Source organism: Engraulis encrasicolus, chromosome 12, assembly GCF_034702125.1.
Source record: "Engraulis encrasicolus isolate BLACKSEA-1 chromosome 12, IST_EnEncr_1.0, whole genome shotgun sequence".
Taxonomy (NCBI): domain Eukaryota; kingdom Metazoa; phylum Chordata; class Actinopteri; order Clupeiformes; family Engraulidae; genus Engraulis; species Engraulis encrasicolus.
The window spans coordinates 9,395,855-9,410,059 of NC_085868.1; the positions used below are offsets into that span (position 1 = coordinate 9,395,855).

Below are 14,205 nucleotides of genomic sequence, written 5' to 3' on the forward strand. Positions count from 1 at the left end.
TGTGCCACCCTATTTTTTTTTTCTGTTCATCCCCTTTCACATTCATAAGCTGTGTCTTAGATGGTGCACCTGTGCACTCTGGGGCACCATGTTTCACTGCGTAATGAATTGGCCATACGCGCGGAAACATGAACATTGAAGTGCACCATTTGAGATTCAGTAACAGGTCTGTGTGTCGGTGATATTTTAAGTAGCCTATTATGTTCAGATATGCAGTGGATTATTATAATGCAATTCTTAATTCTTACTTGGAATATTGTTCAGTTTATTTCTCATCTTGGTGTATATTAGTTCAATTTATTCAAGTAGCCTATTTATTTTTGTTTTCTATACTTCTGCTAACCTGCCTCCATAGCACCCCCTCGCTGCCTACAATTTGAAAACCACTTGTGGGTAGTTGCCAGCAGGTGAGGGTGACTAGAGGTCATATATAATTGCAATGGACTTATTGTCTCCTCGCACAGTTTTAAGTTTACCAGACTCAATATTGATATTCTGTTGTAGTTTATCCTAATTCAGATTCGGGATTCAGGACAAAAGAAACATATTCAATGCTAATGAGAGACCCCTTGATTATTGCCTTCTGTGTTTGCTGTTCAACCCCGCTAGTAGTATACTATTGTATTGTTTATTTTTTTGCGCTCTAAAACCAGGCACGCCGCGGGGCACAGACAGGCCAACTTTTCCACTGACAGCAATCTCGTGGGTGTTGTACATCAGCCGTGCAGCTCAGAAGCCCAAGCATCGAAGCAGGTAAGGCGACAGAAAACATTCTGTGAAGTGTGTAGAAATTGGTTGTGAGCGCGCACCGTTCAGCAGCCGCGAGGGCGCTACGTCACCAAGTAAGCGCATAAACTGCTGTGCCAAAGTGGGCCAAAAAGGTACTTTGCCATTTCAGTCCACCCGTCCCGAATTTCAGCAAGTCTTATCTGGTGGTCACCATAGGCTACGGTAGCGTGGCATCAGCGTGCAATCTGCAGCGACTAATGTTATTAACTCTACTTTGAAAAACATTGTGTGGCACAGAGAATCTATCTCTACCCGTCCTGCCGCGCATCACAATGTCAGTGTGCCATCTTCAATGAAATGGAATCGGTTGCCACGGATGGCGTTTGGGTACGTTCTGTTGTGATAGAAGGCCTATACACATTCGAACCCACAGAGACAACCGAAGAAGGCAGCCCTCCCATCAGGGCGAAAACCACGGAGGGGTTCAACGGGAATGTTCTGTTTGGAGATTTTCTGTTCAAAACACAAAAGTAGCTCAAAATGACAGACATTCTCGTGTCCGTGGTGTCTGAGGCGAAACATGCCTTCCCAACACTTTCCAAACTTTCAGAGGGTGGTAGGTTGAATAGAAATCTTCTCGCCACTAAGATGAAAACACGAATTTTGCCAATAGTGCTCACGAATTGTTTTAACCATTAAAACGGCATTTGTTTTCAGATGTAGATAACATCTGGTCGGATGTTTCCTCGTTCATTGAACGCCAGATGTCTTTGCAGAAGGTGAGAATACACATCACCAGTCTGCCAAGACGGACTGACGGACTAAATCTATGCAATATAAATTATTTGAATGTTTCTACCGGACAGCTGTAAATAAATGTAATAGCATTCTTCATTTTTGATGTAATGTGTTTAGCTTAAACATCTGTAGTCTAAATTGCCTCTTCTCTCTCTCTCTCTCTCTCTCTCTCTCTCTCTCTCTCTCCCTCCCCCAGGGAGTCCAAATACATGGTCTGGGTACATTCACCTTCTGTCAGAAAAAATTAGATGTAGGAAATAAATACATTCTCATCCAGAGACCAGTATTCCTGTTGTCAGAGAAGCTCTCGCTCTCTCATGGCATAAGACAGGTAAAACGTGTCCTTGTAGGTGAGTGTTTACCACAAGCTCTGCCATATGGCCTATTACAGTGGTTCTCAAACTTTTCTTCTGTGGGGACCCGCTTTTGCACCTGGGAATGTTTTGCGACGCACCACCCCTGATATTGTTAGGCAGTTTTTGTCCATTGATATTGTTAGTTTCCATTAATAGTTTGCTGCTATTGCTAGAAATTCACAAGAAGGGCAAACCTTTAATACTGGTATTAACCATATGCTGTATATAACCTTAAATATTAACCATACACACAAGCTCTGTGACTAACTAATTTTTTAGAATTATGTGATCTGCTAACCTGGAAGTCCCTCCTGTCTGCCATCCCCCCGTGGCCTCCCACCCCCTAAGTGTCCAGACCCCCAGTTTGGGAACCACTGTCCTATTTGTATAATGATTGTCAGTCTTTTCCAGATGTGGAGATTTGAAGAGAAATGGTTTACCGCCATTATAAGGTCATTGCCTTAGCAGCTGAACAACTACTTATCTAGCAGTTGTAGGCCTAGTAGTAGTAATATTATATTCAGTGGGAGGAAAATGTTAGTACACCCTTTGGAGGAAGCCATTATTGTTTAAAAACACTGCAATAGTAAAAACATGCTATAGACTGGTGATTGCCAAAATTGAATGGAAATTGACATGGGAGCAGCTTGCTGTTTCAGGGCCTGGGCAGTTTGCCTTCATCAGGGCAGCAATGAACTCGCAAGTTTTTTACAGGAACATCTTTCCAGGACATTTTACAGGAAAACCAGTAGTCTGTCACACAGTTGAGGACACTTTGTGGACTTCATTTGGCTCCCTACTCCAATGTCCCCCAAATACACGAGCACACTGCAAATCTTTTAATTGAGAGATATTTTGTTATAAGTTTGTCGTGAGTCTGTTGTTGATGTCCTTAATGTTTGTTGCTCTCCACTCATAACATAAATGGACATGAATTGCTTCAATTGAGCTATCTCCCCACATGGGGATGCAACGTAGTTGGGGGGTTTGAGTGGGGGTGGGGGGGCTTGAGGCTGGCTACGGGCCTGAAATCAGACCATGTTTTATGACAAGCTTGTGTGGAAATGTAAGACAGTGTACTTGTACTTCCTCCCACTGTCTCCCAAACAAAGTATGAAGTGAGCAAAATATTTGAATGGTAGCCAATTTTCATTAGTTTAGTCATGTAGCCTAAAATGTACGTTTTTGGTGATGTGTGAGACATGGTTATTAAATTGCCTGAATGTAACATTGGTGTTTTTTTTTTCTCGAGCAGGTGATGTGCCAGAAGTGTCACTTAATTTCTCAGCCCTCACAGCAGAAAGCCTGTTTGACCGGGACGTCATTGAAGGATGTGTCCGGGAGACTCTAATATTACTGCTGCGTGCCATTGCCACCCAGCGCTCGGTCCTCTTCACCTTCAAGGGGATTGGCGTGCTGGTCTTTCGGAACTCGAAAGTGAAAATGCACTTCTCTAAAGACTTCCTCTCCAGCATGGATGGTGGGGGTGGGGGAAGAGCACTGTCTTCCCTTGGGAATGTAAGTATTACATTACATTACACGTTGCTGATGATTTTATCCAGAACAAAGTTCAGTTATTATAAACACAGGGTATTGGTTACAGCTCCTGGAGCAATCTGGGGTTAGGTGCCTTGCTCAAGGTCTTTTCAGCTATGCAATCAGATAGGATGAGTGGGATTCAAACCGGCAATCCTCTGAAATGGTATGCTTGTCACCATAACTACGCTATAGTGCATATCTCGCCATAGAATTGATGATGCAATTGCAAAGAAATGAGGCATGTGTCCATATGAAGCTGGTTAAGCTAGTCCAGAGCCAAGGAATTCAGAGTTGTGACAACTGAGTACAGGAAGTAGGTTGGTGACATGATTCACATCACATATGTTCAAATAATTCTAATATAATAATTAATATAATATATAATATAATCTATTATAATAATTCTAATATATAATCAAATAATTCTTCTTTTGGCTAGAGACTGACACAGAACCACTACATTGCATGCAAAGATGATGTAAAAATGGATTAAAAGGAATTACTTTTACCTTTACTGCACTTTCTAGGTTCCACAGTCACTTCCTGGAGCTGTTTTGGAACTACCATGTCAATGGTGATCTGTGTGTCAAAGGCTCCATGAGCTGCCTGCCATCGTGGTCTTGTTTGCAGAATTTTAGCGGTCCCTTGATTAGCTTAACCAAACAGGTTCAGGAATGTGACCTGCCATTGTAGCTTTGTAATGTTGCAAGCGAACAAGGAAAAAGTGGGGAGCCATTATTGAAGGCAAAAGGCTGATCATTTTTGACATAACACATATTCTTAATGACATATATTTGGTATCATCCTTTTTATCTCGTTTGTTTTACCATAATGGGATGCACTATAATATAATAATATAATAGGGCAGTCATGGGTGAGCGGTTAGGGCGTCAGACTTGCATCCCAGAGGTTGCCGCATCGACTCCTGACTGGCTAGGGCCTCGTTTCCGAAAGGGCCTTAAGTACTACTTAACGCTACGTGCTACTTAAGTTCACACGTAACACCATCGTAGAGCTCACGGAGCGTTTCCCAAAGCCAACTTAGCAAAGAACCATCGCAGGTTGACACGTAACTCTAAGAGAAATCCACGAGTGTTCTGGAGTAGTCTTAACGCGCTAAGATTGATCGTAACGGCATGGCACAGTGGAGACACCCACAGGATATGAAGGGAAAAGAGGAAACTTGCGCATAAGATTGGTGTTTTAAGACGCGAGTGGCATGGCACAGTGGAGACACCCACAGGAAAAGAGGAAACTTGCGCTTCAAGTTGATGTTTTAAGACGGGAGTGTAAATATCATGGTACCACAGTTGACACTGTAACGAAAATAAGAAGGTAACATTAATTGTGTAAGTGTATAAAATAAAAGCAATGTGTTTGGAAAATATTTTACAGGCAGTAAAATAGTTCAGCTGTGTTTGATAAATCAGGGCATTATTAAACTGTGATCAATCATAATTTGTGTGGGTGCTTCGTGAACAAGAACAAGGCATCCACACGCAAAATAAATAGGGGGCTTCGGCGACCAGAGACAAGAGTGGTGATGTCGGAAGGGAAGGCCACTACCAAAACATAAAAAAAAGTAAAACGGTCAGCGAGTCGTTGCGCCCTCTTTCATTTTCAAGTACCCTAAGGGAAGGCGACGCAGAAAAGACACGATAGTTGTAGGCTAAGGGTAAACTATGACATAAAAAAGGCAGCGATGGGGATTCGTGTAGATTTTTTGTTTTAATAACAGCAGACTGCCGTGCAAAATGTCCCCCACAGTTGTTCGCTGCCCAAATGCGCATCCCAATTTGGAACTCCTAGGCCTATTTGTCTTCTTAAATATTAAGCACGGTAGCCAACTGCACGCGCTTTGTCTGGTTTAACGGCGTATCTCATGGTTTTGCATGCTTTCATTGTGTGTGTGTGTGTGTGTCTGTGCATTTTACTTCATTTGCCAACAATAACACCTGTCGATAGTTGCAAACTACTATAAATGTAGTCCCACCCTTAAAGAAAACAACTTTTGATACTGACACACGTCTTACATTTTGTAAATGGTTTAGAAGCATGACGGCGCAGTTCACTCTGAGGACACTTCAGCACCACATATGTGGACAGCGATCCTTAAGAGCGACGCTACGAATGATCTTAGAGGCTGTGCACGCGCGTTCATGTCGTAGGAAATCTAAGAACATTCGTAGGATCACTGGTTAACGACACACGTAAGGCTAAGAACCATCGTTATTGGGAAACGAGGCCCAGGTTGGTGGGGGGAGTAATTAACCAGTGCTCTCCCCCATCCTCCTCCATGACTGAGGTACCCTGAGCATGGTACCGTCCCACCGCACTGCTCCCCATGGGGCGCCACTGAGGGCTGCCCCCTTGCACGGATGAGGCATACATGCAATTTCGTTGTGTGCAGTGTTCACTTGTGTGCTGTGGAGTGTTGTGTCACAATGACAATGGGAGTTGGAGTTTCCCAATGGGCTTTCACTTTCACTTTCACTATTTTTGGTATTGTCTAATGTTCAGTGTGGAACACTGGAATACTAAATGTTTTGAATGTTTTTTATGAGTTGAGATCACTTGGCTGCAAACCATATCTACCTTTGGGTTCTAATAAACGTTGTCTAATCTAAGTTATCTGCTTTTTTAATGTTTTTTGTTTCCCCAGAGGCCAGGGTCCAGCAGCTCACTGTCTTTAGACAAACTGAGCAGGCCTGGAAGCTGCAGCAGCACGGTCCAGCTGCCCTGCATCCCGCCCCCGACAGCCAGGCAGGAGGTAGGGCCAAGTCGCCCAGCCCATAGTGCATGTGACACAGCCCGAGAAAGGGGCAGAGGTGAGAAATTATGGGCCTACTTTATTATTAATTTGCAATTTAATTATTATCTCCGCCAAGGAGGTTATGTTTTCGGTCATGTTGGTTTGTTTGTCTGTTTGTCTGCCTGTCTGTCAGCAGGAGAACTCAAAAAGTTACAAACAGATTTTTATGAAATATTGTGGACTTGTTGGAAATGACAAAAAGAACTGCTGATAACATTTTTATTACAATTTTGGTGGTGATTCGGATCACGATCCGGATCCTGGAATTATTTAAAGTATTCTTCACTATTGCGGGATATTTTGACATTCCAGTTTCTAACTCCACAAAAAACAAGGCCGAAAGACTTGAAAAAAAATGTGGTGTAACATAGTCAAAGGTTCCCTTAAACAACTTCTATGGTGGAGGTCTGCACTCTTTGAGTGCATTTCTAGTTTTTATATTATTTTTATACTTTATTATTCATTCTCTTACATCAACATTCAGATTTTGCAGATTTTGTAATTTTGTAGACTCTTCTCATGTTTTCCGATGTCTGGGCCATGAGGCTGAAACGGATAAGTACCAGTTTTAAATCAATACGTTATGTTTTATGCTATTAGAAACTCCGTCTTTGACATCTCTAAAGGGTCTGACTTCAACCAAAAGTGCAAGCCTAATAGAAAAGCTGTACACAACCCCCTCAAAATGCCACCAAAAGCAGACTTCACTCAGGTAAGTTACCAGACAATACGTTAAGGCACTGTTTATATGTACATACCCCGGGCATTTTCAAAAACGAAGACCTTTCCCTTTGTTTGGGCCTTTCATTTACACACAAATTAAGGATTTTCCTGTTCCTAAAAACTCCAGCAAAAGATAAGATTAAAAAAAAAAAAATCCAGTGTGACGTTTGTAAGATAAACAGAGATTTGAATGGCATTCTCCTTACCATGCTCAGGCTTAACGCATCAATGGCAGCTCTCTGCAGCATATTACTTTTTTTTATTTCACAGATTTACAATTATTATTTCCATTATTTGTCTTTTGAATTGAAGTCATACTTTCCATTGTAATTGCCACTCCGAGTCAAAAAAAAAAGAATGAACAGGAATGTAAGGGTCATTCTATTCAATTCTGTATTGTGCCCGGGTCGACACCGCTGTGTGAATACCTTCTGGTGGGAGTGTATTTTGCTAAGATTTGATGGGTGCTACCTAAGGTATATTGAAGCGAAGACGCATTGTGTCCCATCCCACAAGCTATATGAGCCTCATCCTCGTGTTTGTTTTCTTTTGGATTAGTGAGCCCTTGCAGCCAGAACACAGTGCTTTGGATGAACTGAAAGTGAAGAAAGGGAGAGACGTTCACTTTAACCTAGCCTGCAAAGATCACACACGTGCTGGACAGGTTGGTATTTGCTCTTCCTTGTGTGGATTGAAATATCTATCTATCTATCGATCTATCTATCTATCTATCTATCTATCTATCTATCTATCTATCTATCTATCTATCTATCTATCTATCTATCGATCTACATTACATTACATTACATTACATTACATTACATTTCAGTACATTACACTTTTGTACAAAGCGACTTACAACAGAGCATGTAATCACATTTACAGCATACAGCACTTGCAGGTACAAAGTGTACAGGAAATGGGTGCAAATGCATAGAGGGGTTAGTGTTTTTTTTTTTCTTCCAGAATGTATCAGACATGCCGATTTTTTTTTTTGCAGGAGCTATGTTACCTCTGCATGCAGAGAAAGAAACGCAACATTCCCCTGTACGTGGCCGAGGAGAGATGGCAGGAGGACCAGGAGGAGGCCAGACTCTTAATGTTGGGCGAGGAGGAGAAGGACCAGCAGTACCTGAAGGACACAAAGGTATCTATTTGACCACACAGAAAACGGTAACACTCAACTTGATCCCGCCGTCATAGACATAACAGTGTCGTAACAGTGTCATAACATGGACGTGTCATAAACGTTATGTTCATGTCATAAACATGTATGGCTGTTGACATTAAGAGATATTCTATTATGGTAAAGACAGCCCTGACAATGACAGCTTTTCTTGGCCATAAAATGACATTGACATGATGTTTATGACTGTCATGACACTGTTTTACACTATTATGAGACTTAAAAACTGTTGTGGCATCCGTATGACGTGGAAAGGAATGAAACCCGACAGTAGGGTTGCACTATTAATCGTAATTAATCGAAAACCGTGATTATGGTCACGATGATTAAACAAATAAATATCATAAATGAATTGTGATTGCAAAAGGGGCAACATAGTCTTTGAAGCCAGAACATGTTGACAGGCTGCTCTTTCTGGCCAACAATCTGTAGGCCCGTGTAAGCTTTATGCTTTTGACTTTTAAATAATTATTACAATTCAATTTTATGTTGTTCATCCCTTTTCTAAAACATTCCTGGCTATATTTCATTTCGTGAAGAGCCCCTAGACCGTTGACATCTCTGGCCTGTGCATTATTCCGGCACTGGTACTAACCCCAACTCCGATGAAGTTGGGACGTTTGGTTAACAGTGAATAAAATCAAAATGCTATCATTTTCAAAACACTCAATCTATTCATTAGATGGAGAATAGTGAAAAGACAACATATGAAGTGTTAAAACCGAGAAAAAATATTGTTTTGGGGGACATATGTACTCATTTCTAATTTGAGAAATCCAACACGTCTCAAAAGAGTTGGGACGGGGACAATAAATGGCAGCAAATGTCGAGGAAGACTAAAAACAAAACAAAAGACAACACCTAACAGTTAAATACATTAACCGATGAGATGATTTTATATAAAAAACAGTGTTAATTCCTATCTTGGACATGATTTCACCAGCTTAAATGGTGGGTGTATTCCTTGTCATGTTTTGCAATGTTTTCCTTTCTGTAGTGCTTACAGTGTGACAGGTCTTGACCAAAAACCCACCATTTTATCACATGCTGGTCCTTATGATGGAGCCAAACTGTTAAAACATAGTAGAGAGTGCAATTTGACCTTACTATGTGGCAGTAATCGAAGATCTCCCTTCAAAATATAATGCATGAGTGGCTTTTCATGCTGTTTAAAACCCATTTATACCATTCGGCACTGTATTTAACTCTACAGATGAGTGAGAACATCTTAACCAATGCACTACTGCATCCACATGCCATCATGGAGGCTGACTTTTGAAGCTAGCACTAACACAAGTTGGATGGTCCATTTTCACTGTAGCACAGGATGTGCAATGCTCTATTATTGTCAAAAAGAATGGACTTCTACAACTTCTGCTGACTTCTGTAAGCAAAGGACAGTTTCCCATGTCTTCTGGGTCTATTTCAAGTGAGCTCAGGTGCTTAGGAGAATGTTAAACCCCTGTGTCATTTTCATGCATTAAGCATTCTTAATATGGTCAATTTTCAATAGCTCTAGCACTCCAGGAATTAGAGTGAGACTACAGCCAATATATATTTCATGATGTCATGAACCTATACAATGATTTTATTAACAAAAATATGTCTTATATACACTCAATCGTGGTAAATCAAAGGGAATTCAAAAATGTATGTAATAACTATGGTAATTATTCCCTTTGCATCTTTAATTCTGAGTGACTCAGCCTCTCTGTGATGATCTTATACCTGGACACCTATATTGTCCGTCAGTACAATTCATTTTGAAATGTTCTTCTTTGTTGTTTTATCTTATTTGGATGTTTACTAAATTTCACTGATCCCCGTCCCAACTCTTTTGAGACGTGTTGGATTTATCAAATTAGAAATGAGTACATATGTCCCCCAAAACAATATTTTTTCTCGGTTTTAACACTTAATATGTTGTCTTTTCACTATTCTCCATCTAATGAATAGATTGAATGTTTTGAAAATGATAGCATTTTGATTTTATTCACTGTTTACCAAACGTCCCAACTTCATCGGAGTTGGGGTTTGTAGTAGTCTTATAGTCAGGATTCAGGATAATTTTAGGCTACATTCAGATGGAAACGGACATGTCTGTACTGAAAACGCAGTAGTCCGTTTTCTGTTCCACATGCATTCACACGATTTTGTCATATAGGTTGAGCAGAAGAGAATTCAAGAAAACAACAAGAAAGTTGCTGCCTTCAACTTGGATGTTGCTGAGGCCATGAAGAGGACACGGGCATTGCGCCCATCTCAGTTCCATGTAAGTTGCAACTTGCAGAGCCACAGAAGTAAGAGTTAGATTCCCATTATTACAAGATGTATGTAGATGTAATAGCATTGAAAACAACCCCCCTCCTCTCCAACCCCTCTACACATCCCCTCCCCAACAAATTGTTTATATTTCCTTTTCTTTTGCAGCCTTCTTACATTTTCAGAGTACGGCAAGACACTCCTAACATTTTGCTGAAACAAAGGAACTACATGCAGAATGTTATGGACCAACAATCTTGCAATTTGCAGAATCAACAGCTTAACAAGCAGAGCCAGGAGCTAATAGGTTATTTACAGCAAGTCCAACTTTCACACGAGTGAGTTGCGTTACATTACATCACACTGAGCTGACACTTTTATCCATAAGTAGTGTTTGTTACAGCATAAATGCTTGCAAATAAACTGAATATGTATTTTGTGTATGATTTTACTTCAGAATTGCTCAGCAAAACTCACTAATGAACGTGGAGAGATACAATAGCTCTGAGTACTATCGGAAAGCACTGGATGCTCAGGTGACGCACATAACATGTTTTCCATTCCATTACATGAAAATCTGGTGTCAATCGTTCTCCAACGGACCATAGCTTTTATTGCCCAAATCATGCTACTTTGCACTGTTGTACAGGTAATGGATAACGGGCTACGAGTTGTCCCGATATCAGGGGAAATAATGGACAAAGCAGAAGTGTAGAACAGCCTGACGGCGCAGACATTTTCCCCTGGATATCGGGACACCCCAAAGGCCGTTATCCTGCGTATCACCTGGTTGTCATGCGTATGACGCCGGCATCAAGTCAAGTGTTAACCCTCTGTTTTTGGCCAAAGTGTAGAGTTGCTTTGCTAGAATAACATTGTTGTATAACTTTAGTGTGTTTTTTTCAGATGCAGGTAGAACAAGAGAAGCCGAGAGTGCACTTCAAAAAGGGTATCGTCCTTCCCCCCATCATCAGACCATCTGGCATTGTTGAAATGCAAGAACAGGTAGGCTACAATTTATATGTACTACGACATACCTAAATATTCAGTTTTCAATAATAAGCCATTTCCATGCTCCCAATTTGACAAAGTACTTTATGTCCACACAATCGCTATTCTATGACATACTCTGAAATCTATGAAGGATTAAAATAGTATAAGGAGCGCTAGGATTGCATTTAGATTTGACACTGGCTTCCAGTGAGATTTAGAATTGAGTTTAAACACTTCTTATAGTCTATAAATGGCCACTACAAATGGTCTATAAAAAGTCTCTAAATGTCAAAAGCCCTATACAGTATAGAGCAATATCATCCTAAAAGATGTCTAAGGTCTTCACGGAGTCTCCTCTACTGGTTGTGTCTAGGGTAAAATCCAGACAGGGTGAAATGGCATTTAGGTGCTGTTTACACATATCCGTATATTTTTAAATGTGGATATTTTTTTCATCTGTTTACATGTAAGCACAACATGTGGATAAACATTTTTTAAAATCCCACCCTTCCACTCCCTAACACACCCCATGGCTGAGGTTCCCTTGAGCAAGGCACCTAACCTCCATTCTGCTCCAGGGACTGTAACCAATACCCTGTAAATAACCGTAAGTGTCTTTAGATAAAAAAGTGTCAGCGAAGTGTAATGTAATAATGTAATGTAATGTTGGGACTGGTCTTATTTTGAACACTGTGTATCTGTTTGTGTGTTGGCTAGACTAGGGACTACCAAAGACCAGCAATCAAAGGGTCAGATTTTGTGTTTGGGGCGTTTGACAACAACCCAGAAGCTCTAGTGCAGCAACGGCAGATGGCACAAGCCCTCTATCAAGACCAACTCTGTACCGCCACACAAAAGAAGAACGAGGCAACACTACACCAAATTGTTCAGCGAAGGAAAGAGAGGAAGATGCTTCAGACATGCCAGAAAGAGTAGGCCTACGTTCATTTCACTGAAATGTTAAATCTTTTATGTTTTTGAAACCAGGAACACATTACCACTTTTCTACCACTTAAACTATTGGAGCACTTTTGTGCAGCTCTGAATCCAGAATCCACATCAGACATTTTTATTTTCATTTATTTTTTACACCAACCATCTGTTTCTTGGTCATTGAAATTAGTGCTGCCAATTGATTCAAATATTTAATCATGATTAATTGCATGAAAGTCATAGTTAATCTTGCATTACATTAATCCCACTTTTTTGTATAGGCAAGCAGTATTGTCCTTAATGTAAAGAATGTGTATATGTAATTGTCGCCGACTTGCTACACGTATGTGATCCATGTTGTTAATCTTCATTGATTTTCCCCTGTCATCATTCTATTACAATACTTTAGAGAAATGTGGTTGTTTGGTTAGAAACCATCCATGGTCTTGGTGATTTTATTAACATGACAACTCCTTTGACACAAGGACACTACGACACAAATCCTTTGACCCAGATTTGCAAGTATCAAAAGTGCTGACAGGCTGAAACATCTCATGTTCACAAAGGCCTCAATATCTCTGTTTCTTGTCGATTTTGGTTTAGCTTTGGCTAGGTTGGCAATGGAGGCCACCTAGAGACACACAATTTTCATTGAGGTTTAAGTCTCACCTTTCAACAGAGCCATAACATGTCTAAGTGGCCCTATCACATAAAATGAGGGAAAAACATAGTAAGGCAATTTTGCTATTCTCTGTTAGATCTCTTTTGTGGTCCATTTGACCAAATTCTGAAAACTCTATTAACAATTAAAAGGGATGTGGCTATCTTGAAAATTCCAAGATACTGGTAAAGTGGTCACAGTACTATCCAACACACTGTTACAAATCCAACAGGGCCACCTAAGTTTCATTTTAAGTTCTTGTCGGGTTTTAGCCGTTCTTACTTCTCACACCCCTCTCTTTTTTCTGTTCCCATGGTTTCTATTTACCCACACAGACTAAAAGAGGACAGGTTGTCAAACTATCATAAACTGTGCAAGCTAAGGAAGTCGCTGGAGGGCACATGGGGGTGCATGGCAAACCTCAAGCACCAGCGAGATAAAGAGGAGAGAAACTTCATCAGGTGAATGTGTTATGTCATTTTTTAGCTTATTTTGTCAGTGAGACATTTTCAAAGTAGAGAGCTTTATTCTTTTTGTTTGCTTTTTTTGGCATTTTGAGTTTTTCCAAGAACCACAGAAAATTGTGTTCCTTATTTTGTCTGTTGGTTACTGACTTTTTTCATTCTTAAAAGTGCCCTGTGTAACATTTTCAGTAGCGCGTTTCCCCCTTTCTTATTTTTTGAAATTTGATTTTTGACAGATGTGGTAGTCGTCTTCTGATCAGCCAATGTGACCAGTACCACCGCTGTGTCCAGTGCCAGAGGAAGCCTGAAAACTCTGGCCAGAGCAACATCTTGAAGGAAACACGCTACATTGCTGGGTCTCGACTGATGGTGTAGGCGGAATATCATTGACCACAGTTAAATAAATCATGTTTGCACTGTGATTGTACGTATTTCTGGATTTCTGTGTGTGTCAATGAAGCCAAATTGAACAGCTATGAACAAAAAAAATACATAAAGGAGAATTCATGTGTCAAATGAAAATTGGAACGTTAAAATGTGCGATTCTGCGTTAGACCATTGCCTTCCAAAGTTGACCATAACACGATGGCCACACAGTCTGCACTTACACCAGAAGAGTGTAAATACACCAGAAGAGACCAAAGCTACAAAAAGTCGCTGGACTGTGTTCATAGCAAGAGGGATTCAAGCAATAAAAGCAACAGAGGATGCCTGAATGCATGCATTCTGCATGTAGAATGCATGTCTTT

The 14,205-nt window shown here is 40.6% G+C and overlaps 1 protein-coding gene across 2 annotated transcripts; it reads left to right on the top strand.

The window, feature by feature from the left end:
* The first annotated feature begins 1,168 nt into the window (after positions 1–1,168).
* LOC134460047 (coiled-coil domain-containing protein 81-like) lies at positions 1,169–13,878 on the top strand. 2 transcript variants are annotated; one of them, XM_063212527.1, is made up of 15 exons: positions 1,169–1,345; positions 1,447–1,508; positions 1,724–1,877; positions 3,139–3,401; positions 6,085–6,250; positions 6,835–6,946; positions 7,516–7,621; positions 7,958–8,104; positions 10,308–10,415; positions 10,574–10,743; positions 10,863–10,941; positions 11,312–11,410; positions 12,116–12,330; positions 13,328–13,453; positions 13,693–13,878. In XM_063212527.1, the coding sequence occupies exons 1-15, from the start codon at positions 1,270–1,272 to the stop codon at positions 13,829–13,831; spliced, it is 2,022 nt and encodes a 673-aa protein (XP_063068597.1). In that variant the 5' UTR covers positions 1,169–1,269; the 3' UTR covers positions 13,832–13,878. The 2 variants fall into 2 exon arrangements, with proteins under 2 accessions (XP_063068597.1, XP_063068598.1); XM_063212528.1 differs by having other exon boundaries at positions 11,318–11,410.
* The last annotated feature ends 327 nt before the right edge of the window (positions 13,879–14,205 follow it).